The 27,227-nt window shown below is 41.8% G+C and overlaps 1 protein-coding gene across 1 annotated transcript; it reads right to left on the bottom strand.

The window, feature by feature from the left end:
• Window positions 1-901: 901 nt before the first annotated feature.
• LOC116313003 (unconventional myosin-VIIa) lies at window positions 902-26,582 on the bottom strand. Its single transcript, XM_039606272.1, has 48 exons — window positions 26,524-26,582; window positions 25,860-25,897; window positions 25,662-25,763; window positions 25,386-25,538; window positions 24,727-24,911; window positions 22,544-22,665; window positions 22,331-22,473; window positions 22,125-22,238; window positions 21,691-21,844; window positions 21,529-21,605; window positions 21,331-21,450; window positions 18,871-19,010; window positions 18,576-18,786; window positions 18,362-18,497; window positions 18,106-18,278; window positions 17,875-18,018; window positions 17,610-17,768; window positions 17,368-17,460; window positions 16,734-16,828; window positions 16,557-16,641; window positions 16,250-16,468; window positions 15,595-15,801; window positions 15,302-15,511; window positions 15,045-15,209; window positions 14,171-14,470; window positions 13,932-14,092; window positions 13,724-13,850; window positions 13,530-13,649; window positions 12,573-12,746; window positions 11,485-11,712; window positions 11,221-11,388; window positions 11,003-11,120; window positions 10,478-10,604; window positions 9,888-10,054; window positions 9,619-9,800; window positions 9,199-9,320; window positions 8,950-9,104; window positions 7,688-7,841; window positions 7,026-7,181; window positions 5,006-5,111; window positions 4,781-4,894; window positions 4,598-4,682; window positions 4,400-4,500; window positions 3,995-4,180; window positions 2,214-2,330; window positions 1,924-2,007; window positions 1,700-1,819; window positions 902-1,616 (listed from the first exon to the last, which is right to left on the bottom strand). The coding sequence occupies exons 2-48, from the start codon at window positions 25,875-25,877 to the stop codon at window positions 1,521-1,523; spliced, it is 6,693 nt and encodes a 2,230-aa protein (XP_039462206.1). The 5' UTR covers window positions 25,878-25,897; window positions 26,524-26,582; the 3' UTR covers window positions 902-1,520.
• Between the last annotated feature and the right edge of the window lie 645 nt (window positions 26,583-27,227).

Genomic DNA, 27,227 nt, shown 5'->3' with positions numbered 1-27,227 from the left:
CCAGATCTGTGGTTGCAAAATGCCTTGCAGTCCTATAGAAGTCTATGAAAAAATAGCTCTTTGCTCTGATCTCTTGAAATACCTCTCTGCTGGGTCTACGGTTTTGGTTACTTATTTTTGGTTAAGTTGGATAAAAACAAAAAGTCTATTGTCTAAATTTTGGTTATACTATAATAGAAAGGAAGATTGTGTCTGGCTTCACATTTGTTCATCCAAAAGCTTCAGAGCATGACTTCAGAAACCAGTGAGTGATGTCATGTAGCTGTGCATCTTTTAAAAGAAGTGGCAAATTCAGATTCATCAGGGACAATGCAGGCTTCAACATCTTGTCCAAGGATACTTCGACATGGTGATTGGAGTATTTAGGAAATCGATCCACCAATCTTCTGATTGGTAGAGCTCCTCAATCTCCTAACCCCCAGTTAGTTGAGCTCACGTTAGTTGTCCCACGATGAGCTTTATTGTACGACAGTGGACAGTTAGAAATGATCACCGGGTAAATAGTTTAAAAAAATCAATCATCTGTTAGGTAGTTCACCTCGCTAAGACACATTAATTGGGGGGATGTTTTATTTCACAATTTTAACACAGAATAAAAAAATTTGCATCTGTAAAATTGACATAAAGGGAAAATCATTGTGAAGATTTACTTTCGATATACTTTTTGAAGATGGGCTAATTTAAAGGTTGCGTGTGCAACCTAAACACAACTGAGGAAATCGTGAAGTCGGTTTGACACTTGTCCAGCTTTCACTGATGGTGGCAGAAGTACCCAATGAATCTTAAAAAAACGGAAGGGTGAGCAAAGTGTGATTTGAAGATTTTCCAATGTGAGGAAAATTCAACTTTGTAACATTTTTTTGTTTTTTGAGACACAAAACACTGAATAGAACTTTGCTTCCAAGAAAATCTTTAATGTTTATACAGCAGGTAAATTAATGTCTAATAATTGTCTGAAATTCAACTTTTTTTAATCTACAAAATTGAGTACACGTGCAAAACTATGCGTCCTGTGCACATAAATGAAATCTGTGAAATTTTGGTGAGCAGAAACGGGTCAAATATTTTGAGCTAAAAAAAATCCACAAATGTAATGAAACTGACATTTACACGAAGTTCAAGAACAAATCTTATTAGAGCTAAGGTCTTTAACTTTGACTCAGATTCATTCAAATTGGGTTTATTTATTCATAATAACACGCTATTATTATTTAACTTGAGACCGTTTTGGTTTTGAAGGTAAAGACATATTCATGAACACTGTCAATCATCAAAAATACCAAAGACACCAATAACTTCTGATTATGTTACTCATACACATACCAAAGCATACATGACTTTAAATAAAAACTGAGAAATCTGCAACTACTTCGTTTCATGTAATAATTCAATGTTTTTTTTAAGGAAAGCACAAAAAAGTTGATTGCTAATTCAAAAACAGAGAACTACTGTGAGTACAAGTTTCAGTCTGCAGCTACAGACACACAGCATGCTTTCAGCGAGCTGTCATGCCACAGAGTTTAGATGTCAAAGCGGCGGTTCCTGGTTTGCACAGTCTTCCTGTCGCTGAGGTACATGTTGACGTAGGAGCTTATAAGATCGTCCATCTTGTAGCCCTTTTAACAGAAGAGAGTGATGTAAAGAAAAGGAAATGTAGAAGAAATATAAACCAAAACTTACAGAGTGTTTCACGTCTTACCAGTGATGTTTCACACAGGAACTTGCTGCCGTTGACTAAATTACCAATAGTCATGTGAAAGTAGGTGCTTCCACTGGACCAGTTAGCAATGCGGTTGAATGGGTGAGTTGCCAGAGTTTCCTACAAAGAAAAAAAAACAATAATAAAAACATGAATAAAATATTGCTACGAGAGAAGGGCACTGAAATTTTTATTGCTCCATAGAGCTTTAGACTTTCTTTAACCTTGGTTTTTGGATGAATGATTGTGAGTCCTTGCTTGCTGATGGCAATTCGCACAATATCTGGAAATTTTTGCTCTGATGTTTGCTAAAAAGAACGAAAGATAGGCAAATGAGGAAACTGTCATGCTAGAGTCACGTTGCATTATTTGCAGAAAGAGTGCTAAAAACCAGAGGCTCGAGAAATAGTGACAGATATCAATAGCGATCAGATAAACACGCCGCCCACCCAGCCAATCTAATAGCTGATACCAAGATAACCATGGTGTGAGCTGCACTCCCTGCAGGCCTCACCTTCACATCAAAGAAAGCACAGCCAAACGTCGGCCAACGGTGAACCGCCTTCAGGAACGCCACCTTAGCTTCATCAGCTGTCATTCCAGTTTGTTTGTTAAATGAGGCGGTAATGTGCTGAAAATGAAAATACAGATGTATCACAGAGTGAAACAACACCTTCAAGTGAGCGCTGCAAGTCAAGACAAGACAAGTAAACACAAAATGCAGTTTCTAAATGAAAGTATTGATTATTAAGAGGGAAAAAATCCAAACCTACATGACCCTGTGTGTAAAAGCGAACCCTAAACCTAATAAGTGGTTGAGCTACCCTTAGCAGCAACAACTGCAACGAAGAGTTTGTGATAATTGGCAGTGAGTCTTTTGGTTCACTCATCTTTGCAGAATTGTTGTAATTCAGCCACATTGGAGGGTTTGCAAGCATGAACCACCTTTGTTTTTTCTTAAGACACTCAGATGTAGACTTGCTGGTGTGTTTTGGATCATTGTCCTGCTGCAGAACACAAGCGTGCTTCAGTTTGAGGTCACGAACAGATGGCCGGACATTCTTCTTCAGGATTTTTCGGTAGACGGCAGAATTCATGGATCTGTTTATCACGGCAAGTCTTCCAGGTCCTAGCCCCAGACCATCACACTACCACGCTACACCACAGAGTATTTTCCCAAAACTCTCAGGGATCATCAAGATGTTTTCTGGCAAAACTCAGACGAGCCTTTGTGTTCCTTTTGCTCAGCAGTGGTTTTGTTCTTGGAACTCAGTCTCTTTCTTATGGTGGAGTCATGAACTCTGACATTAACTGAGGCAAATGAAGCATGCAGTTCTTTGGATGTTGCTCTGGGGTCTTTCGTGACCTGTTGGATGAGTTGTCAATGCACTCTTGGAGTACTTTTGGTAGGCTGGCCATTCCTGTTTCAGGTTTTCTCCATGTGCGGATAACGGCTGTCATCGTGGTTCATTGGGGTCCAAAGTCTCAGCTTTGTAACCCTTTCCAGACTGATAGATGTCAGTGACTTTGTTTTTCAGCTGTTTCGTTGGATTGTGGCAGAATTTATGGATCCACGTTGCGCTGCTTTTTGAGATCTTATGTTGAGAATTATGTCTTATGTTTGAGATATTATGTTGCTTTTTTTCCCCTGTGTGTCTTGCTTCCAAATTTCATTGTGCAAGCAACTGTACATTGACAATAAAAGTTCTAAGTTCTCTTAGCCTGCTTCAGTTTGTCACACGGGATCTATTTAAGTGACTAGTTGATTCAGCAGGTGTGGCATTTCACTGGGTTTGTTCAGTGAAACTGAACTCAGCTTTGTAAAAAAAAAAATGGTTTGGACATATGCAAAAAAGGGATAGTGGATATACTGGACAAGGACAGCATGTCTTTGTCCTGTTTTCCTTCTCTCACCCCAACCAGTCACGGCAGATGGCCACCCGTCCCTAAGCCTTGGTTCTGCCGGAGGTTTCTTCCTGTTAAAAGGGAGTTTTTTCTTCCCACTGTCACCAAAGTACTTGCTCACAGGGGGTCATATGATTGTTCAGTTTTTCTCTGTATGTATTATTGTAGGGTCTACCTTACAATATAAAGCACCTTGAGGCTACTTCTGTTGCGATTTGGCGCTGTAAAAATAAAACTGAATTGAACTGAATAGAATGTTGAAGATGACGCTGGCTGGCAGGAGTTAAAAAGGAGATTTATTGTGGATGTAGTAAAAGAGGAAATGCAGAGGGTTAGTATGACAGAAAAGGATGCCCTGTGATAGGGTGAGATAGAAGCAAGCCGTCCTACCTTCTTCCACTCATTTTCAGACATGGCCTTCAGCTGGTCAGTGGGCACCAGCTCCTTCAGCAACTTGGGAATCATGACTAACTGGTTCTTATCATTGTTGACCTTTATGCAGAAGAGCAGAGCCGCAATTTTGAGCATTTCCTCTTTGGTGCACACATGATAGCCTCTTAGGTATTTGGGTAACTCCTGGAAATTAGAAAGACATTACGTTAACTTCTTTTTTAACAGGTCTTGGCCAAAGTTTCACTTTTTAACCAAGTATTCAAAACGTTTTTCAGTTGCAGGCAACTGTTACTAGATTTTAATCGCCAGTTCCATCTTTGTGTGAGGAGGAATTGTGTTAATGGAAACATCTCGCTTCATATCAGCTGGAAAATTGGAAAATGAGACATCATTCAAATGTACCTGAGGGAAATGGAAGATAAGATCTGCTTTTGTGTCTCTGCCAGGGATCACGTTGAACCACAACTTCCTCATGAAGAACACAGTATAGTTGACCAGCCCACCTGCAGAACACACACATACGAGCACAGAGGTTTGTACAGGTATATAGCAGACCATTTAAAGTCCCGCCGTCATTCTAATCAGAAGATGATTTATTACCATCAATCCTTTTCACACTCTTTGACCAGTCAGTGATTTGCCTCAGGCTGTCAAAGAAGTAGTCCGTCTCATTCAAACTGAGAAACTGAAACAGAATAAAAAAACACAACAACAGGCTGGTTTTTAGTTCATCGAGGATGCCAGACACTCTATTGTATAAATGTATAAAAATACTGAATGAACCTTGTCATTTGTTTTGACAAAAATGCTGAAGCCATCTGCTGAAGACAGTTCAAGCTTCCTGGAAATGTTCAGAATGAGATCCTTGATCCTGGTGTTGGTGGCCACTTCAAATATCTGGAGAAGGATAAGATTAATCTCAGATAACACCAAAATGCAATCTCCACCTGGCAATGATGCTGGTCCTTTGGCCTTTTCTGTTTTCATTAAAAGAGTTGGTGTTTTTACCTCATCTGTGTCATTAGGGAAGTGGATTTTGTGCCGGATCTGGGTGCTGTTTTGTTGGATGGCATCTAACTCCACATGGTGAGGTGGGAGCTTCCTGGGCTCCATCCTAGAGCAGAACAACAATTATTAGGTACCTGCCTTTTTGTTCCTTTTCCTAAACAGATAGTCCAAAGGTTCAGGGTTTCTAAAGCAACTGACTTTTCTTCTTAGTACCGTCTAAATTTAGGTTAAATGCTACATATACCACCTCCCATTGGAGGTGGTATATTCCACCTCCCGCCAAAACAGCCCTGATACAATGAGGCATGGACTCTACTAAACCCCTGAAGGCCTGCTGTGGTATCTGCACCAAGACGTTAGCAATAGATCCTTCACGTCCTGTAAGCCCATTGCTCCGTGGTTAAGTTCGGTTGCTCATGTACCCATTTTTGGTGCTTTCGGCAGTGGACAGGAGTCATCATGGCCACCCTGACTGGTCTGTGGCTATGCAGCCCCATATGCAACAAACTGTGATGCACTGTGTATTCTGACATTTTTCTATCAGAACCAAATTGCCAACTTTTTGGCAATTTGAGCTACAGTAGCTGCCAGCTGGGTTAGGCCCCAAAAGTGGAAGAGAATGAATGGATGGATGGATGGATGGATGGATGGATGGATGGATGAGCCAGCCTTCACTCTTATGCATCAGTGAGCCTTGGCCAGCCATGACCTTGTCGCTGGTTCACCACTGCTCCTTCCTTGGACTTGGACACTTTTATAGATACTGACCACTGCAGACTGGGAACACCCCCAAAATGTTCTGATCCTCATGCTTGCCCATTTTTCCTGCTTCTACATCTACTTTGAGGACAAAATGTTTACTTCCTCCGTGATATATCCCACACAGTAACAGGTGCCATGATGAGGAGAGCAGCTCCACCTCACCTAATGAAGTTTGACACATGCTTGGTGGGAAAGTCACAGAACAAAGAGACAAACACTTCCCCGAGCTTGTTGATATTCATCAGCATTCCCTAAAAGTCACATTGACCACACTTAACAGACCTACGTCTAACATTCAAATGATGTAAACAAAGTACTGGCGGCAACACTTTGCATTTCTCCACATTTCTGATCCAGTATCTCTGCTTTGTTGCAATAGGTGACTAAAGGGAGCCCAGAACGGGCATGATTATTCAAATTTACAACTCCATATTTTCATTTTTGGATTCTACTAGAGCAGCTTTACATGACTGAAATAATTCTTCCTTTCATTTCCTTTACACCACAGTTCTTCCGATTCACTGCCCCTGGTAAATAAGACTTGCAAAGCAGGTTGACGGGGCTTCCAAATGCCTGAGATTTCAGTAACATCGTAGAAAAAAAACTGTGTGAAACTGAGCATTTAGAGCAGTCCCAGGGTTCCTTGTACATACCTCATTATCTAAAAATGTTTAACATGAATGTCAACCACAGCAAAAGGAGATATGAGACAGGAAATAATGTAAATCATCATGGTTGTCTTTTTAACTTCACTTCTTCTTCTTTTGTCCTAAGAAAAAGTGGAATTATTCCCCCCTTTGTTGTGACCAATATGCTTGTGTTTGTATGATAAATGTTTTCTTTCTGTATTTTCTGATTACTAATAAAAACTTTAATAAAAATGAGTCTCTGCAAGCCTGTTAGCATTATGGAGAAAGCCTAGATGCAAATCAGATATATTTATAGCTGAGGTCATGCAAATTCTGAATGTGGTCATTTCACTGTGAAGATGATGCAACACATTTGTACAAAAAGGACTGTGTTCATCACCGCAAGCAGGTTCTCCACAACTTGATCTCAGTGAATCTAGAAAAATAAATTATTTGACGTTTCCTTTTCAAACCTGAGGGAGAGTGATGCAACTTTCAGTCCTTTTTTACTCTTTAAACCAACTTTAAATGAGAAGCAGACTCTATCGACGCATTCTTCCTGTCACACTCTCAAAAGCTTCTCAGTGTTTATGTGTGATACATAATACAGGCCAGCATGCGGTACAAACCTCAGAGAGCTCTGCATGCGCTGCAAACAGTCAGAGGCAAGTGGCTCTCTGCGTCGCGACTCCAGAAATCGCTGAGCATGCTTCAGAAGAGGCTGACTGGGAGGAAACAGGCCGCAGCAGAGCCACATCAGCTGCCACCCATGCTCCATGCTGAACCTGGGTGTAGAAAAAAATAATAAAGAAAATAGACTTCATTTGTATCCTGGTCACTCCTGCACTGAAACAAAGAAGGGCTACCTTCAAAACCGCCAATATTTTACCCTTTAAGTGTCTGAGAAGCCACATGTATATTATATTTATTTATATGTGCTCTTGTGATATTTTGAACAGTTTGTCCTGCCGTGAGCATCTTATGCAACATCATGGAAAGTTGTGTGGAAATGTGTACATGTATTTTTTAACATTATAGGCTAATATACTGTTTACATTTTCCACTTCTCACTGTTTTGCAGTGATCCATGACTAACAGACCAAGAAGACTAAGAGAGAACTTAATAACTGGAGCGTGCAGAGCAGACAGGCAGGCTGTGGACAGAAACTACTCTCAGTTTATTCTTGCAACTGTGAATGTGTGATTATCTGTTTCTGCATGCATCGCATCTTATAAATTTTTGGATGCATGTACACAGGAAATAACACGACAGGAGAAATAACACGTTTACCGGTTGTTATTGGTGGTCATCTGCTTCATGATCTGGCAGTAGATCTCATCCCTCAGAGCATCGTGTTTAGTGGCGGGGCCGAAGATTTGGTCGGTGAGTTCGAGGGGACTCTGCTGCTGCTTGGTGGGGTAATCACCCATGTACTTCAGGATTGGTACACAGCAGTCAAGGATGGCTAACAATGGTGGATTTTGAACAGCTGAGGTTACAGAAATACCTATTTGTAACATCCCATTAGTCGGTATCTGTTTTTTCCCCCTTTTATATTTCAAGACCTTGCAGCTGTCTCGTGGTTTCAGTTCTTCTTCTATGTACTACTTATTGCTACTCTGGTTTCCACCTTTCCTTGCTTACTAGGTTCTGGGCTTAAAATAAAGAAAAAGAGAAATATAAATAGGTCCAGAGAAAGAAGCAGGTAAATTTTATGACTTTATTTTGTTTCATGTTGAGGTGTTTAGCTGATATCTGTCTACTAATGTTCTCTGCAGGCTTTATGTGACTGAACGCAGGGCCAGATGCCACTGTGAAAATGGCAGCTGAACAGCAGAAGACGATTGCAATTGTTCTATTAGGTTAGCACCACCTAGTGTGTCTGCCTTTTAGTAGCATCGTCGTCATCAAACGGCAACCCGTGAAACGGAAAAATGAAGCCAAAGAGGAAGTGCCAAAAACTGCCGTTTCGTGAGGCTGGCGAGTCACAGTCCCCACAGACTGCTGTGTTAAAATGTCCACTTTACAGCAGAAATGAACATGTTACAGCCTGCTGCTGTTTTAGACTCTATGGATAGTTTCACCCTTCATAACAAATCTTTGTAACTCCACCTGGATACTAGAGTTAGGGGTGTGCCCACTTTGATTGACTGGTGTGCTGATGCTGATTGCTGTGTGCTGGGCCTCGCCTGTGACTGAGAAACCTTATGGTGTTAATGACTTGACATGCCCTAAAACACAACGCACTTTAAACTAACTTTAATTAGAATCATGTTCTATAAAATAAGACTTAAATCTAGTGATAGAGACCATAAACTCATAAGGACAGTGTTTGCTCGGGTCATAAGTCACGTATGAAGTAAGGTCATGCGCTCATAGTGCTCTGTACAATTAGACTTGTTGCCCCCTGCTGGCCATTGCAAAGAATGCAGCTTTGTTTTCCACTTTTTAGACTTTTTAGCTTTGCCCAGCTTCTTTGTTAATGGTTTACCATGCAAAGAAATTGGTGAAAAAAATTTGAATTATTGCATCTTCTTGTATCCAAAGGATATCAGTGAAAGCTAGACAGGCTTTGTGGGTGAACTCTGGGTGGCCTCCAAGCTTCTTGAGTAGTGGCTGTCTTATTGGCTCTCTGGAGTGGACCCACAACCTTTCGGGAGCAGCATTCCTAGCGATCACCTGACGGTTCACATCCTTAGTGGGCTGCCTGGAAAGAGGACAAGGAGTGGTGCTGTCAGTACTGTTTCACTGATCTGCTGGTGAAAAAAGCCAGCAGGAGAATGGAGGAAATTTACAGATACCTGAAATACTCGACAGAGAAATCTTTCAGTGAGTAAGGAGCCATTCTCCCCACTGTGCCTGTTTCTTTCATGGTGGCCTGTATGATGTCCTTCCTCTGGTTTGGTGAGAGGTTGATGAGGTTCTGAAATAAAAGGAAACACCCACTGCATTTAGCCTTCATGCTAGCAAAAAGGTCTGTAACTGAAAAAAATGGAGGCAGGTGCTGAACTGACAACAAGACAGTAATGAAAGTGAAAAAATTGAAAAGTTATAGATAGATAGATAGATAGATAGATAGATAGATAGATAGATAGATAGATAGATACGTCATCATAAAAATGTTTCATATCACTAATTTCTCAGACTTTTTTTTCTTTTCCAAAATTTGGTCAATTGTACGTTTATTCACGTTTATTCTGATTTGATTGGCTGCTCCGTACCATGACCTCTTTGGTGGGTTTGCTGAGCGTTGGCAGGATTGTGATTGCATCGAGGGGGACGGCCCCTGTTTGTTTCGTGCGATCGTTTTGGCCCTTAACCCAGCCGTGGTCCTGAGAGAAATCATTGTCTTTAATGAGCATGATGAGCTCTCCTTTCTTAAAGCTGAGGAACGTGGCGTCTTCTGGAGAGGATTGAAAAACAACGGAGAAGTCAGTCAGTTAATAATCAGGAGAAATGACTTCAAAGGAAGAGGAAGCGGGGCACTGACCTTGCTTCTCGGCTTCTTTCAGGGCCACGGCGTACTGCGAACGCTCCGTCAGCCCACTGACAAACATGGTAATCAGCTCGGCCATGTCCGCCGCTGAGGGGCCGCTCAGGGTGAAGTCTCCTTTCAGCGTCACCAGAGACACGGCCTGGCCAGATTTTTTAACATTCCTGGAAACCACCACCGAGCCAAAAACAAGATTAAAGCATTCCTCATTTAGCAAATTCAACAAGTTATTAAAAAAAATAGTTTATTGAACTATTTTCTGAAAATATATAATATTTCCTTCACGATTACAGTTGCAAAAAGACATGTGAGATTGTTTTTATCAACATCAGTCCCAAATATTTCTTGCCTTATAATAAATATTCAAGATTGTGATTTAAAGCTAAAAAGACTTTAAAATAGGTCAGATGTTTTTATTAAAGATTTGTCCTTTACCCTTGAAGAAAGGAGGACAAAAGAACAAAAACAAGTCTTTTTTATCTTTTATCTTGTTCATAGTTTTTGGAAGCCAGAATTAACAAGAGTACACCTTCAGGTAATCTTGTTTCCCTCTCAGATTCTCCTGAACAGAGCCTAAAAAGCTTTACCTCACGGTGTTGACAGCCATGACTTCTGGGAAAGAGAGTTCTGCCAGCCTCTTCTCTCGCTCATCCAGGAATGTGATTCCAGTCCAGTTTATGGCCACGATAAACTTGCTCTTTGGCAGTGGAGGACCTGGGAACATCATGGAGAAACTGATCATTTCCTGTTCCTGATAGTTTAATCTAAGCTGTTTAAGATATTTAAAATATTACAGAAAGTATGAAATATATCAGTGAAAAGCAGCAGTAGTGGCCAAGTTTACAGACAATAAGAGAACTGCAACAACGAGTCAATTTGGTGCCATTTTAAAGTAGAAAAGCTGATTATTGCTTGCTCACAAATTTGACAAGTTGCTGCCGACAATCTGAACACTTTTGAGGGTTGAGCCTCAAACAGAGCAAAAAATCCCCCCAAATAAACACGAGTTAAATGATAACTACCCCCCCAGCCTCAAGCAACAGATCTTTTTTTACGGTTTGATTTTAACTTAAAGGTTTACACATTTATGTACAAGGAACAAAGAAGCCTACCTGAAAGTTTGGCAACCTCAAAGAACCTGGAGAAGAAGATGGGCCACTTCTGTCGAGCGTAATCGACTATCTCCGCCTTCAGCGAATCCGGCTTTTGTTTGGAACTCGCATACGAGCCCTGTGACCGGATTACAAAGACAAAAAAAATGATTCTGCCGACAACCTTTTTTTTTTTAACCCTCTATATATTACAGCATGTGATCCGGGATGTGACTGACCTGAGCATGGGCAGTGCTGACCATCTGCACCCACTTAGTCTCTGTCTTGGTCTCCAGCAGAGAGTTACTGATGCAGTCCTGCACAACATCCTTCACGTTTTCTGGGCGGCTGTCTGATCCGTGTTGGATGTACAAATGTTTTGCAGCGAGGTCAACATAGTCGTCCTCCTGGGGAAGTGAAATGTGGGAAAAACTCATGTTAGAGGTGTACGGCAGGAATGCTTAGCTGAATCCTTGGTGACAATACAAGCAATAGGAGCCCACCTTTTGACACTGGTACTCTCCAGACTTCAAACCATGGATGATCTGCTTGTAGATGAGGTCTGTGCTGAGCTTGTCGTCACTGCAGTTATGCCAGGGGGTGAAGATCTCTTTACGGAAGATGAGACGCCAGGGGGCGTGCTGCTCCTGGCCTCCCCTCCTCTTTGTGTCCTGCTCACACCGGGAGATGGCGTCCATCACGTGCTCCCGGCCGCTGCCCAGAGCCCACACCTTCAACACAGCTTACATGATTAATATCTATCCATGTATCGACATACTTGTATTCATATTCAACTCGTACAATTATCAGGGAGGCATGTAACCAGTATGACAAATAACTACATTGCAAGCATCCCATCATGATTTTTTGTTTTTACTGTGTATTCTGGGTCACCTCTTTGCTCCTTTCCCTTAGAGCCTCTTTTTTTGCACGTGCTTGTATTTTTGTGACTTCCTGCTCGCACTAGTGTTTGCACAATACGGAAATAATCAGAGCTTGGTTGAATTCTCCAAATCTAAAGATAGATGCTTCTTTTATTACCTCCTTTACCAGATCATGCACTGGAGCATTGTTTATGAAAGGAAGGTAGATAAGACTGTTCCCCAGTTCAGAGCATTTACAAACAGGAATGATATAAATCAATAAAAAGCTGTTAAAGTCACACCGTAACTCGAGTTTGACTGAGTGGAAAACAAGGAAGGTTTCAGATATTCCTTTCATGTAAAAAAAACAAAACAACAAATTTTCACCTGGCTTTATTTACATTTTTTCTGTTTTTCTTTTGCTTCTTCTCGTTCCTTTCTGCCACGGAAATCAAAGGCTTAGGTCTGAGCGTTCGGCTCTGTCAACAAGTTATTTCTGGTAATGAGTGTTTTTGCACTGCAAAGTGAAAAAAGTCATCACTCACTAACACTTTTGGGCCATGCATCTTCACAGCTCATAGGGTGTATATTTATGAGCTGTTTATAACAAATTGAAATGAGCAGGTGATAGATGTCTATTCTGGACGCTTTGATTGCCACAGGATGCTTTCCCCATATCAGCTTCCCATTTCAGATGAAAGAATTCGGATCCGTCTGTAAACACGTACCTTTTCGTACAAGGCGACGTAGATGGAAAAGCCGAAGCTGTCTTTGAGGTTGATTTTGTTGGAGATAAGCTGGCAGATCTCTTTAGAAGTAGATGCTGAGTCGACGGGGAGGTTAATGGAGCGGTTGTCCATAAGCATCACAGTCACAACTATGGGCTTTTTTGTCTTGGTGGCCTGTCACGGTGCAGGAAATAAACATGTTAGTTCAGTGGAAATCACATTTTGCGCATATTTTCTGCACCTTAAGGTAGTACCTTACTCAACTTACACAAAAACACTTTCTCAACTCTAAAGGAATATATCTAGAAATATGCGCAGTTTAACTTTTCAATGAGACTTCAGATGCCGCATAATTGCAACTGAGACCAAACCAACACTTTGTAAATGTGGACTGTGACGTCTCCTGGCAGCATTTTTTGACATTCTTTTAAAAAGATGTGAGCATGTTACAGGATGTTTGTATAGCTAGTGTTAGCTGCTAATGTAGCATTTCACCATCTCATCAAATTTCAGCACAGAATATTTTTCTTTTATAATGATAATGACAGAGTTTTCGATTTTAAAGTTTTCACAGGAGTCTGCAGTCGTTATGCAGTTCTTTGAAAAAGTGCAGCCCTCTAACGTCATGTTTTCTGTGTGAGTTTATCGGTTTCTCACATGGTTGTGGAGTAATTTTAGCCCTTTAGCTGTTAGACAGATGGCCTCACATTTGACTTTAGAGTACTTTGGCCTAAAGAGGAGTTCACAATCAACTCAGTGACTGCAAAACGAAACCAAATCATCAGCCCTCCTCCACCGTGCTGGCAGCTAGTGTGCTGTGCATTATTTTTCTGCGAGGCACCTGTCAGGCCAATGTGTAGATTTAATGCATAAAGTATTGTTGTCATTTAGAGTTACTGAGCATAGATTGGAGAATTTTGAAACTGCTGCATTTTTCATGTGAAGCTGCTGGAGCACCTGCAGCTCCAGGTAGGAGGGAGGCTCCTCTCGCGTGCCGTTCATCACGGTGCGCCGCAGCCTGTCAGCACAGTAGGACGAGTAGCCACTTGGAGCGGAGCGGATGAAACTTTGGAGGTACTGCGAAAACAAGAGTAAAAGGTAAAACATCACAGCATTGAAATATGCACAGCTGTTACGGCTGCTGTACTCACCCTTATAAATCGCTCACTGGGAGGAAAAACGCCCAAACAAAGCGACAGCAGGATCCAGCCACGGAAGAAGCTCGTACGAATGTTGTTGTCATGAAGCTGTTTGCAGATCTGACAGTAAATCTCATCTCTGTGGCAGAGAACTGTGTATTAGCAGAAGCTCAGAAAGAGATATTAACAGCCGAGCTATGTGATTTCAAACTTCTGTAACCTGAGGTCAGGCCTGACGATGGCGTATCCAACGATGTAGTGGAGCTTTTCCAGAGAAGTCAGGGGTCTGTCCAGCGTGTCCGACTCTCCAGTCAAGACTTCGGGATCCTCCTTCACAGTCTGCAGAGTGGCAGGCTTGGAAACTTCCGTCTGATCATCTGACTGTAGGAGAAAAATGTAAATGTCCATTAGCTGGGTTAAAAAGTGAACAGCAACAAAATATTCAGGCTTCTGCCTCACCTCCTCCATGATGATTGAGGGTTTTCTGAAGTTTGAAACAGATTTGGGGATTCCATTTTCTTGAACATTTGATACTTTTCTGTTTTTGGACAGTAGGTCAGTGAATGTGGAGCCCTTTCTCCCTCGAGTGCTGGCGTCCGGTACAGTGTACACCTTCTGGTTTTGAGGTGTCTGGTTGGGCACAGCAGAAGCCTTCCTGGTTCTTGTCAGGATGTCTGTAAAGATGGAGCCCCTTTTGTTTTGTCCTGGTGGCTCAGGGACTGTAGAAGCCTGTGTTTCTTTATTATTCCTCAGCACCCTCTAAAAAAATGAAAAAATAAATGATCGAACATCTCTGGAAACTGGCCCATGATTATCAAAATAAACACTGATTAAATTTGTCCAGTCTCTCCTGCAAGATCAGGCCGAGGAAGGCTATTCCAAAGTTTAGAAACTATAATGTCAAAAGCATGATCAGCTCTGATTTTAAATTAGGTGACTGGAACAATTAGTAGACCCTGATCAGGTGATCAGAGAGGCCAGCTGCAGTTATAAGGTATCAGTAACAGTTTTTATGTGAAAGTTTATGTGAAAAGTAAGTTACAAGAATTGAGATGGGAGAAAATTTAAGTGCTATCTAGTCATTCTGAACTATTATGTGTCAACGAAGGTTTTATTTTGTTGCTTTTTTAATAAAAGAGAAAAGACTGGATGAGCTTTCAGATGTAAGACTCTGAATTCAGTTCTCAGTCAAAAATAACACCAAGATTCTTTGCAGATAATTTGATGTTGCTGGGAATGACTGACCCCAGACTGAACACGAGAACCTCAGTTTTGCCAGGATTAAGATCGAGCAAACTTGAAGGCATTCAGTTTTTAAGGTTTTGATTCCTACCTGATCCAGGCCCACCATGTTGCTGAGACGTCTGTCCTTTCTGGACATCAGCTCCTGTGGCATAAAGCGATCCTGTGAGGAGGATAACCTAACCTGGGCCCGTTTCTTTGGCTCAGGGAGGTCTCCCATAAACCTCAGGATGATCCACCACACCGTGAGCGAAGCCTGGTGAAAGCACAAAAGAGATATGATAAAACTTTATTAAAAACAGACAGAAACACGTGGAATTATGATGTGTGGTGGACTAAGAGAAGCACCAGAACATCATCTTCATCCTCATGGTAGAGCAGGGGCTGACGAAGCCTCTGTCGGATATGGGTGTGGGTGGCTGCACCCTGGAAGTACATGGAGGCAAACTTGGCGAAGGAGTACTCATCCAGGTCATCATAGTCTTCATTGGGAAGATCCTCCTCCATCTGGATTTCGTCAATGTCTATCTCTTCAATTATCCGTTTCCCACCTAAATTCTGCAAGCACATACAAGCATGTGTGATTCATCAGCTTATATCTAAAAATCATTCAACACCTGCCAAAACATCTAGTTCCAAACCTCAAATCCCACGGGTGCTTGCCCCTCCTGCCCTCCTACAGTGTTGGGCATTAAAGTAAGGAAGTCAAACATGTCATCCACCATCTCCTGGTCTGACTGCTGCTTGGCCTCCATCTCTCTCTTCTGTCTCAACACCTCCTCCAAGCGCCTCTGTTTCTCCAGAATGAGCCGCTGTTCCTCTTCTTTCTCTTTAGCTGAGAGGTACATCTGAAAGAGCAAAAACAGTGCTCTAAGCAGGGGGCAACTAACCATGGGAAATGAATCAACTGCTCATCTGTAAACACTGAGGTCACTGATCAACTAAAGTTTTGGTCTCAGTCATGACTTCCCTACTACAGCTTGATTTGCATTGTGTAAATTCTACCCTCACATTGAGTAAACAGATGATAAAGCAGCGTATTTGGCCACTCCTCACTGGTGATAAAAATAGCCAAATTACCAAACTTCACAAAGCCATAAAGATATATGCTTTTATGGATGGAGTAAACTAAAGCAAGGAATAAATACTTGAAATGATGCTCTAACATTATTAAATAAATGTGAAGTAAAAACTAAAACAAATGATAGATAGCAGTAAAAGCTAAAAGAGATGAATGGACAGTTGAAATAAGATGAAACTGGTGGATTATGGTCAAACATCGGTGGTGGTACTTACGTCTCTCTTCATCTTTTCGAGAGCTTTTCTCGCCAGTATGCCCCTGGTGTGTGCCTGCAGCAGGATTACAGCCTTCCTCTTGCGCTTCCATTCCTTCCTGGCCAGGTGTCCTCGAATATGGGCCTGTAGCACGAGGGTCGCCTGCCTTCTCTTTTTATATCGGAAGTGGAGCTGGCGAGAGCGAACCTGTGCCTGCAGCCTTGCAAAGCCCAGCTGCACCTGGAATCGGAAGATGAGCGAAGGTTTAAAGCAATCGACGCCTCCATTTTCGCTCGAGTCAATGCTGATTTTTGAAAATGTGACTTACCACTTTATACAGCTTCCTGCCTTTGTGTCCTCGCCAGTATTTCTGAATCACGGTCGCGGCTGACCTTTTCCTCAGGAATTCTTTCCTTAAGAGGGCATGAATCATGCAAATTTGAAGCAGTAATTCACATGAAAAATACAAAATAAATAACGCGTAATGCAGATTTAATCCTTCTACCTGTATTTGTAGCCTCTCAGGACTTTCTGGATCAAAAGGGCTTTCAAATTTAGTTGTTTTATTCGCTCTACTTCAAGCATTGTGTCATGATGGTCCTGAAAGAAAACAGCAGAAATGACCATTTTACTTCCTTTTCTTTTCCTTTGCTGGTTCTTGACTGTTGACGTTCAGACAGTAGTCAGATTCTTTTATGTACTTATGTATTTCTATGTTGCCAATTGCTTCTGCTGATGCCAGACATTTCCAGCCTTTGGTTGCACCCTTTCCTAACTAACCTAACTAACTGCAAAGCAGAGTTGATCCAGTAGATTCTGGTTCTCCTCATCTGTATTGAATTTCTGCAGCACAGTTGATAAGAACAGGCCCTTCTCTGTAAAGGCCCCTTCCTATCAGCAGTGCATGTTTTCAGATTGCCGTACGTTCAAGAAAAATGTGTAGGCAACTGTGTATGTAAGGATAAATACAGACTAACAGGAGTGATGCAGAGGTGCACTATGAGACGACCTTGAAGGGCATGTTAGGTTTTTGGAACTCTATGACTGCTTAGTGTACACATATTTCAGTATTTCAAACCATATACATTCAGCTAAGATTGTTCTTATAAGCTTTCAAACACAGAAATGTGAGGACGCACCTTTAGGAATATCTTTGTCTTTCCAGTCTTCCAGTCACCTTCTCCGGTAAGCATGTTTTCACAAATACTTTCACAGCATTTCTCTTCGCTTTCCTGTTAAACCAGCAGTTTTTTTTTAAAAAAAGACAACAACGTTAATAACATTATATGGAAGACTTTCATTTGGATTTATGCTTGCATACGAGTTGGACATAGAAAGAATTTTGCTGATCAAAACACAGATTTTGTCAAAAACAACTCACAGTTTTTGGATCACAGATGGAAGTCCTCAGGAGGACGCGATATCGAGTTAGAAACTCATCGAATGTGTAGCGTACAGGATACCCAGCTTTACGGATCCTGATGGTCTCCATCATGCCGGAGTAGCGGAGCTGCCGCATGCACAGCTCTCTGTCAAACAGCTGAGACAAAGAGGCACTAAATAAGATTTATTTGAAGCAATTTCTGTTTTTTCCAGTTTTCAGCTGTGTTTTATTCTGTTTGAGAGGACCAAGGTTGTCTCCTCACCATGGGCTTCTTGAAGTCATTGGGTTTGATGCAGCGGATGAAATATGGCTGGCATGCAGTCAGCGTTTTCATCAGGGAATCCAGGGACTGGCGGAACTGACCGCTCAGTGTTGGCACACGCTTCTTGCCATCTGGTACTTGTTGCTAATACAAATAAAGTGCAAATATGTGTAAATAATTCTATACAGTGATGGTGATGTGAATGGTCAAGTCCTAAAAGGCTGCACTAACCCGGTTGTTTCCCTTGGCTGATGTTATGGTCATTTTAGCATTGGCAATCTTGACGCTACCAGAGGTGGAGTTGAGCTCTTTACGAAACGCCTGTTTCAGGAGTTTGTTGGTGGACTTTTCCAACATCTTAATGAGGTCTGAGCTCAGGGTGTCACGGTTTTTTTCAAGAAAACCTTAAACAAAAACAAAACATTGAGAACATCAGAGGAAAATTACCAAAAGAGCAACAGGTTGGCTTTAAATGACTTAAGTGTACCTTGTGAGTCATAGAAGACCTTTCCAGCAAAATGCTCGATTCCAAACTGTGTTTCATAGTTGTTCTTTGGGGGAAGATAGATGCCACCTTTCTCATGAAACTGGTTCATCTTTTGGAGCAGGGTGCCATCTGTGCCCTGAAAATGAAATTACACATTTAAAACCTGCCTTGCTTTGGTCCGTTAGAGAATTTAAAGTACGACGAGGACAAAGACCTTGGGGAAATTGCTCTCCTCGTCAATAAGCGACAGCAAGTTCATGGATTTGCTGGCCAGTACATCCAGGGTTCGCTGGTTATCTTGGTAGTCAATGTGCTTCCAAACAATGTTTTCACGGGCGTACTCTTCCTGCTCAAGCTTGAAGACGTGCTTGACGAAGAACTGCTGCAGCTGCTCGTTGGCGAAGTTGATGCACAGCTGCTCGAAGCTGCAGAAAAAGGAGAAACAAAGAGGGATTTTAGCTTAGTAAGAGTACCCACATAGGCCTGGCCTGAGAACAGAGGACACCAACCTGTTTTTACTGAAGTTCTCAAAACCAAAGATGTCCAGAAGGCCGATGGATTGTTTGGCCTCATTCTCCTCATCAGGCGGCTTGTAAATGGCACTGTTGATTTTCTCCACAACCCAAATGAAAAGTCTTCCGTATATACCCTGGAGCAAATACACAGACACCAGCAATAAAGCTTTTTTTAACATGGAAACTGATCTGTGATCAGTTACTATAGATGATGACTAAATTAACCTATCAGTATGCTGACGACTAACCTGTAATAAGTGTACCTGTCTGAATTTACTCTTCTTTTAACTGACAAATTCTGCATTTTGTACCTTTAAATATTTGTGGCTTGCATAAAATTACAATCTGTCTGTAAATTGCTACCTTATTGTGGTGGAGGGGTTTGTGTGTCCCAGGGATCCCAATGGCAAATTTATCCTTTGTTAGGGACCAGACAAAGATCCCTTCAAAAGATCCCTGTCAGTGAAAAATCTAGAGATCAGTTCAACCTCCCCAGCATAGGGTTACTGAGTCTCCGCCCAGGAGCCAGGCCTGGGGAGGGTGCCCCAGGGTCAGCGCCTGGTGGCCAGGCCATAGCCCATGGTGCCTAGCCAAGCACAGCCCAAAAAAGGGACATGGGCCCACCCTCCTGTAGGTCCACCACCCGCAGGAGGCACCGTAGGGGTTGGTGCAATGTGTGCTGGGTGGTGGCCAAGGGCAGAGACCCTGGCCGATCAATCTCCGGCTACAGAGACTAGTGACTGGGACATGGGACATCACCTCTCTGGCGGGAAAGGAGCCTGAGCTAGTGTGTGAAGTTGAGAGGTACCAACTAGATATGGTCAGTCTCCTGGACAGGGACTGGACTCTGTCTCAGAATGGAATTTCCGTGGTGAGAGGTGGCGCGGTGGGGTGGGTATTTTAGTATCCCCTCAGCTTGCTGCCTGTACTTTAGAGTTTTCCTGGTGGACAAGATGGTTTGTTCCCTGCACTGTTAGCTCATCGTCTGGGCTTATGCGCCAAAGGACAGTTCAGAGTCCCTGGCCTTCTTGGAGTCGCTGGGTGGTGTGCTTGAGAGTGCTCTACCTGGGGACTCTTTGGACTTACTAGGAAACTTCAATGCTTATGAGGGCAATGATGGTGAGACCTGGATGGCCGTAACTGGGAGGAACGGCCTGCCAGATCTGAACGAGAGCAGTGTTATTTTACTGGATTTCTTTACAAACCACAGTTTGCCTAACATAAGGGCGTCCATAAGTGCATGTGGCACCAGGACACCTTAGGTCACAGGTCGATGATCGATTTTGTAATTGTATCATCATATCTGCGGTCATATTTTCTGAACAGTTGGGTGAAGAGAGGGGCTGAACTGTCAACTGATCACCACCTGGTGGTGAGTTGGGTCAGGTGGTGGGGGATAATGCGTGTACTTGGAATGCCTGGCAGAGGTCCTGGTCTGCAAAATCTTCTTTCCCACCTCTGGCAGAGCTTCAACAGCATTTCAAGAGAAACTGGGGACATTGAGTCAGAATAGAGTATATTCAGCAAGTGGAAAGCTGACACTTCTGGAGTATGGGGTGCCTGGCCAGTTGCTACAAGTCATTCAATCCTTATACAACCATTACAAGAGCTTGGTCCGCATCATCGGCAATAAGTCGGACTCAGTCCCGGTGGGTGTTGGACTCCACCAGGGCTGTCCTTTGTCACTGATTCTGTTGGCTTTTCATCAGGTGGTGGCCTCCAGCTCATGCTGGAGCAGTTCACAGCCGAGTGTGAAGCAGCGGGAATGAGAATCTCCAAGTCTGAGGCCATGGTCCTCATCTTGGAAAAGGGTGGAGTACCCACTCTGGGTCAGGGACGAGTTACTGTCCCAATTGGAGGAGTTTAAGTATCTTGAGCTCTTGTTCACAAGTGATGGGAAAGAGGAGTGGAAAATCGACGGACTGATTGGTGCTGCAGCTGCAGTGATGCGGCCACTGTACTGGTCTGTCGTGGTGAAGAAAGAGCTGAGTGTAAAAGTGAAGCGCTCGATTTACCGGTCGATCTACGTCCCTACCCTCACCTATGGTCACAAGCATTGTTAGTGACTGAAAGAATGAGATCACAGATTAAAGAGTCGTTGCTCCTCCACATCAAAAGGAGCCAATTGAGGTGGTTCAGGCATCTGACAAGGATGCCTCGTGGGCACCCCCTAGGTGAGGTGTTTCAGGCATGTCCCACCAGGAGAAAGCCCCAGGTCAGACCCCGGACATGCTGGAGCGATATTATCTCTCAGTGGATAGGGAGAGCGAGGTCTGGGATTCTCAGCTTAAGCTGCCCCCGTGACCTGCCCCGGATAAGCAGAAGAAAATGGACTGGTGGATGCATAAAATTACAATCTACACAGGAAAGTAGTATCTGATTAACTACATTAAACCATCTTGGCCCATCTTCCTGACTACTAAAATGAGCTACAGTGTCACACATTCATTTTACTTTGACAAATGCGTCCCTGCCGTCCATGGCTTGAGCAGTGGTCAGCGATTTGGTCACGTGCTCTCTGGCAGTCTGGAAGGAGCGCTGAGTCAGACCTTTCCCCAGTGCTTTGGGATCCACCTGAGGCAACAAGATAGCACAATCAGACGAGTTCATCTCTTAACTCTGGCTGTGTCTGCAGAGAAAAGCTGCACATGCCTCCAAGAGCTCGCTCGCCATTTTGAAATTGGTCGACGTGTGGACGCTGCAGGCCTCCAGATTTTCTACGATGGTGGCTGGAATTCCACAGGAAATGAATGTCAGTTACTTGAATGATTGCACCTGTTTCAGACTAATCTTCATTTTTAATTACTGCTTTACCCTCAAAGTCCACATTGCCCAGGTGAAGAATGGCTGCGAGCAGTTTGGAAATTTCCCACAAGTCATTTTCTGTGAATGTGAGGATCTTCAGAGCTGACTGGAAGTGAGCGTACTCCCTCACGTCGTCACGCCCCTCACAGCTGGTGCAGTTACCCTGGTGTGGTTACATGAGTTAAAACTGAATAAGCAGTGAGTTATCAGATCAAACATCCAGGGCACCAGTAATTGTTTCTGTTCAGTTTTGCTATTGAAACAATGACAAATCTCATGAAACTGATATACTGATATTATGGTTACAGAAACAATGACTATAAAGATTTTTAATTTGGTAAAATTAAAAATTCATTTGGTTGATTTTCTTCACCTGCTCCATTTTATTTATTATTTTCAGAAAACATAAATAAATCCAATCTTTAATCTAAACATCACAGTACCATGGTCAGATACTTGTACTCCACGGCGTTTCCAAGGGAAAGAATCTTCTTCTTTTCTGCCGACATGCCCATCAGCATGTAATAAAAGATGTGGTAGTTTCTTTCGTCCGGTGCCTGCACATTGATGCACAAGTTCTTTACTACAGGAAAGTTTGGCTTTAACACAATGCTGTTTCCGAAAAAGTTCAGCAGACTGATATTCCCACCTGACGACACACCCTGGACTTCTCCAGCAGGTACTGCTCAATGCGGGCACCTTCAATAGCCCCACCCTTGGTGAAGTTGATGTCGATGTACTTCCCAAATCGACTGGAGTTGTCATTTCGAATGGTTTTGGCGTTACCGAAGGCTGAGAGGAAGAGCTACAGTTAATAAAAGGCAAGTCAAATGACAAAAAGGTGTTGGATAAGAGAGCGTACCCTCTAAAATGGGATTTGCTTCTAGGACCTGCTGCTCAATCCAGGAGCGCTGACCGCTCACTGCAGCCAGAAACTGCAGCATCAGCTTGGTGCTCTCGGTTTTCCCAGCTCCCGACTCTCCGCTGATAAAAGACACGAGGGGGGTGTAGATGAGATGGATTTCCTGACTATTTTCATAAAAATCTCAAAAGAGTTTGGCTCAAAATTAAACTTCACTACATTGATAAAGCAGTTCTGCTTGGATCAGTTCAGGTCCTCTCTATTACTCAAGCAGCAAGCTCAGGAATAAAATAACAAGGCATTCTAATAAGGAAGCACATTTCATCCCCAGAAAGACCAGGACACTTAATGAGTAATGGTCTTTCCTGTTAGAGCGTACTTAAAGGATCTTTTTCATTTAGTCACCCAGACTGAATAACAAAGATTTCTGAAATGAAACTTTCTGAAAAGAAACTCCAAAACCGAATGCTGGTTTTGGTTATTTCCATTATAATAATAGAAACTGGGCCCTTTTTTGCTGTTTTAGTCTTATGTATATGATTTATTAACACACCAGTGTCTTTTTTCTTTACATATAGTGCTTCATTTTTTTGAATTCCTAAAGCTTCCAACATTGGGAAATATTTTCTTGTTAGATAAGTTAGACAAGGATCATGAACAGTCGGCTGTGTATAAAGGTAACACAAGGAACCCAGTATGTTCACTAATTAATATTCAATTAGGTGACAAATGTAAACTCTGGAGAGACTGAGGACAGATTTTTAACTGTTTCTAGGTTGTAGTTTCTATTAACTGTAACAAGGTAACTGCCTGAAAGAACACAAATCGTAGGTTATGTCCAAATATTAGTGAATATTTTTACCTTACCTTTAACCTTAGTGGTGATAATGGTGTTACTTTAATACTTCACATTTATTACTCATTAGCCAGTTAGGCACTCCTGTAAAGATAGCTCTCTCTTTTTCCCATATAAACAAAAGCTCCAATTAATCATTTTACGCAGTCCAGCAATCATTTGTTATCTTTTAAAACAGACCTGATAGTAAAAAAAAAATAGAATGATGTGCAATGAGATGTAATAAATATTTGGAGTACTTAAAATTTCAGCACTAACATGATTTTTAAAGGATTTTTATACCATCTCAAACAGATGCTCACTGAAGAAATGGCCAGAATTTAGCCTAGCTAGCTCACACATGCACCACCTCCATAAAGACTGCAGTCTTAAATAATCTGAATATGTGACACAAACCATTTCACCTTTAGCACCTTTATCAAATACTTAGAGGTATTAATGTGAACAACACACAGATAAACACAGAAATATGTGCTGGGGCAACATTTCATAACTCCAATAAATGGGTGGAATTTAAATGCTGAGATGTTTCAATGATCAAACGGATGTTGGAGAAAATGTGGCGAACCGACTGGTGACCATATCCATATATTTGGTCATCTTCTGAAATTAGAGGAATTTGGGGGGGGAAGGGTTTAAGGTACTTAAACAGGTATTCTACCAAACTTTCACAGAAGAATATCAGAGGGCATTGATGGAAAAACTAAAGAACATAATTAAATTTAAAACCATTCTCCTGACATATAAACACCCCATCATATCTTATAGACCCCAAAGTACCATATCACCCCAACAGAGAGCGGTGCTCTCAGACTGCAGGCTTACTGAGATATTTAAAAGTGTAGTGTCTGTTTTTTCCCTGTTTCTCTATCATTTTATATTCCTTGTTCCTATTAAGACATTTCTACAGTGTATTTGGGATGATTTCACTTGTTACTTGAAGCCAAATAGTCTTAAATAACATCCATTAAAACGTAATATAATTTAAATCTAGATGTACACATAGTATAAAGCAGTTTTATATGTTTAAACAATCTTTTTATGTGAAGTGTATGTATCTATGTATGATCACAATCTAATAATGAAATTCCAATCAAATGTTTTGATAAAGAATAAACATATTAAAGTGAATACTCTGCCTTAAAGTCATCCACTTTACCTTCTCATGCTTTTTTCCTTTGTTCCTTTGCTGCTGCTGTATCATTTTTTCCTACTCTCTACATTTATTCATTATAATTCATGTAGGTGCAGCTTAAAATGGGAAAAAACAAGAGTCTGAACTGCATCTGTGACTGTATGAGTGGTAAAACTGACATAAAAACCCAACCTGATGACACAGCACTGGTTCTTTCGGTTGCGGCGCATGTTGAAAAAGCAGCTGTCTGCGATGGCGAAGACATGAGGCGGCAGTTCACCCAGCCGCCGGTCTGTGTACATGTGCACTTGCTCAATAGTGTAGATGGGCAGCAGCTGGTAAGGATTCACTGCGACCAGAATGGAGCCCGTGTATGTCTTTAAAACAGAGAGCAGCGAGTAAACACGTCGTTATCATGGTGGAAACTGGGCACGAGTCCCTGTTTAACCAGGACTGAAGAGCATGTGATACATAACTCTCACAGATTAGTCACAGTGAATATAAGCAGAGATAAATGCTGAATTATTGCTCGATAAAATAACTGAGAAGCATAAGATAGACGATATTACACCCCGAGCCTTTCACAGCAGTATTTTTACACCACAAAAAAAGGTCCAATTCATAATTAAACACACGCTCCGTTGAGTTTTGGTGTTGTGACCCATAAACACTGGGTTACTCTCTTTCAACAGAGGCTCATTGGTCTCTATGGAGACAAACAGCACAGTGATAAACTGCAGGGCAAAGTCTGAGGCTGAAAGCTGTCCGCATCGAGTAAGCATTTCCATGGATGGTTATGGATGTCATAAAACTAGGCGGCTCTGCAGTGAATCCAGGGAACATAAACTTACATAGATGATTCCTTCCTTGTGTCGTACCAGGAGGTTCCTGAGCAGCCCGGCCTCGTTCAGGTCACCCAGCCTGATCATATCATCCACGCCCTTCACAGAGGTCGGGTGCATGGGCCGGATGCTTTTCTCATTTGTCTTCTTGAGCTTGTGTTCCTGTGTGTTTGTTATTAAAGATCTCACATTATACTGAAGGCAAATACAGGTCTTTTAAAGGCAGATTTCACATGAATGTAAAGAATCTGACAGGAGCGCAGAGTATCGGTCGGGTTTTTGTACCTTTCCTTCATCATCGATCAGCTGAATCTGCCCGGTGTCTGTGACCTTAACCTCCGCCCCAATCGGCACCCCGGTGCCCGTGTCCACCCATACAAAATCTCCCTGTTTGGGTGAATTGGGAGTTATAATGAATAAAAAGACCTTGTAAGGATTTAGGATCATGAATCTTAATTATAGAAACAGAGAACTCATTCCTACCTTACTCAGATGCAGCATCGCTGAAATGTGAATTAAATCTGCAACGAAAACATTTTCTTTTCTACTTCTTATGAAGGAAAAGTTACAGCAACCGGACTTAAAACGCAATCAATACAGATTTCCTTAGCCATGCTATAGAAATCAGTTTCCACGGTTTTGCACTTTCTCAAGGGTGTTTCAGCCACCCTCCTATTCCACCCCAAAATATTATTTTTAACCAGTTTTCCAAGCATGACAGGCATTATTGTTGATATAATGATCAGAAATAAGAGGAAAATACATCAGTATCCTTAAAACAAGCTAAAAGGCTCAACAGCCTTTACTGGACTTGGACTAATCATTCTTATCTGTGGCAGTTAACCCCTAAAAACCAACTCTCAGTCAGGACAAAGCCTGACTTCAGCTGGTTTCATAACACTGCTTGAGATTTATACAACAGCCATATATTTTAGATATGTTAAAAAGCAGTCTTCTACTACATTTACACAAACTTTAAAGGCCACTAAAATAAAGCATGGCTTTCACTTTGAACACGCGTTTGTTCAAAAGTATACACTGAATTTTATAACCTTACAACTAAAGACAAAAAAAAAATACACCAAAGACATATAAATATTAAAAAATACATCTTTTATAGCTACATTTTAGTGAAATCAGCGCTTACCTGAGAACAGGTATGTGTTGCGTGGAAGCCCCTGCTACTGATGAGGGACTAGTTCCTTGAGTGGCTCTAAACCAGGAAGTTTTCCTGGCAAAGCCCCACTTTATGGTACTTTGACTTTGCTCCTGCAAATGCAGAACCAAGAGAGTAACTATTATAATGCCACATCCCAAACATTTACTTAATACGAGCGCAAAACCCCCCCAAATTTATTTGTTTTTAAACACCTACTGCTGCTAGTTATTGCCATAAAGTGTCATTTTCACATGGTAAAAGTCAGGTTTCATGGTGATTGATGAGGTACACAGTAGCACACAAATACCACATTTTTACAACATAATTTTTAGTCATCATATTTTAATATGTGTGGAAATATGTGTGTGTATGTACGTATGCATGCTTATATGCATGTATATATACATATATGTATGTATGTGTATGTATGTATGGGTGCATCTGTATGTATGCAGGTGTATGAATAAGTTGTAAATATCTTTCTTGTGTAAATGACATGTAAATGTCTGTGTTATTATGTAAATACTTACTTATGCTATTGTGTATTTCACACGGAGAGATGCCAAACTGCCTTTCATTGTTCTTGTAACAATGACAATAAAGAGCTATTCTATTCCATTCTAATTTTTTGGTCTTTCTCAACTTAAATGGCTCAAAAAACAAGTTAGAGTCTGAGACAAAAGTGGAATGAT

The sequence above is a fragment of the Oreochromis aureus genome, linkage group 23 (assembly GCF_013358895.1).
Source record: "Oreochromis aureus strain Israel breed Guangdong linkage group 23, ZZ_aureus, whole genome shotgun sequence".
In the NCBI taxonomy this organism is placed as follows: Eukaryota; Metazoa; Chordata; class Actinopteri; order Cichliformes; family Cichlidae; genus Oreochromis; species Oreochromis aureus.
Note: the sequence above shows the minus strand (reverse complement) of the source record. Positions and strands in the feature narration are given on the sequence as shown.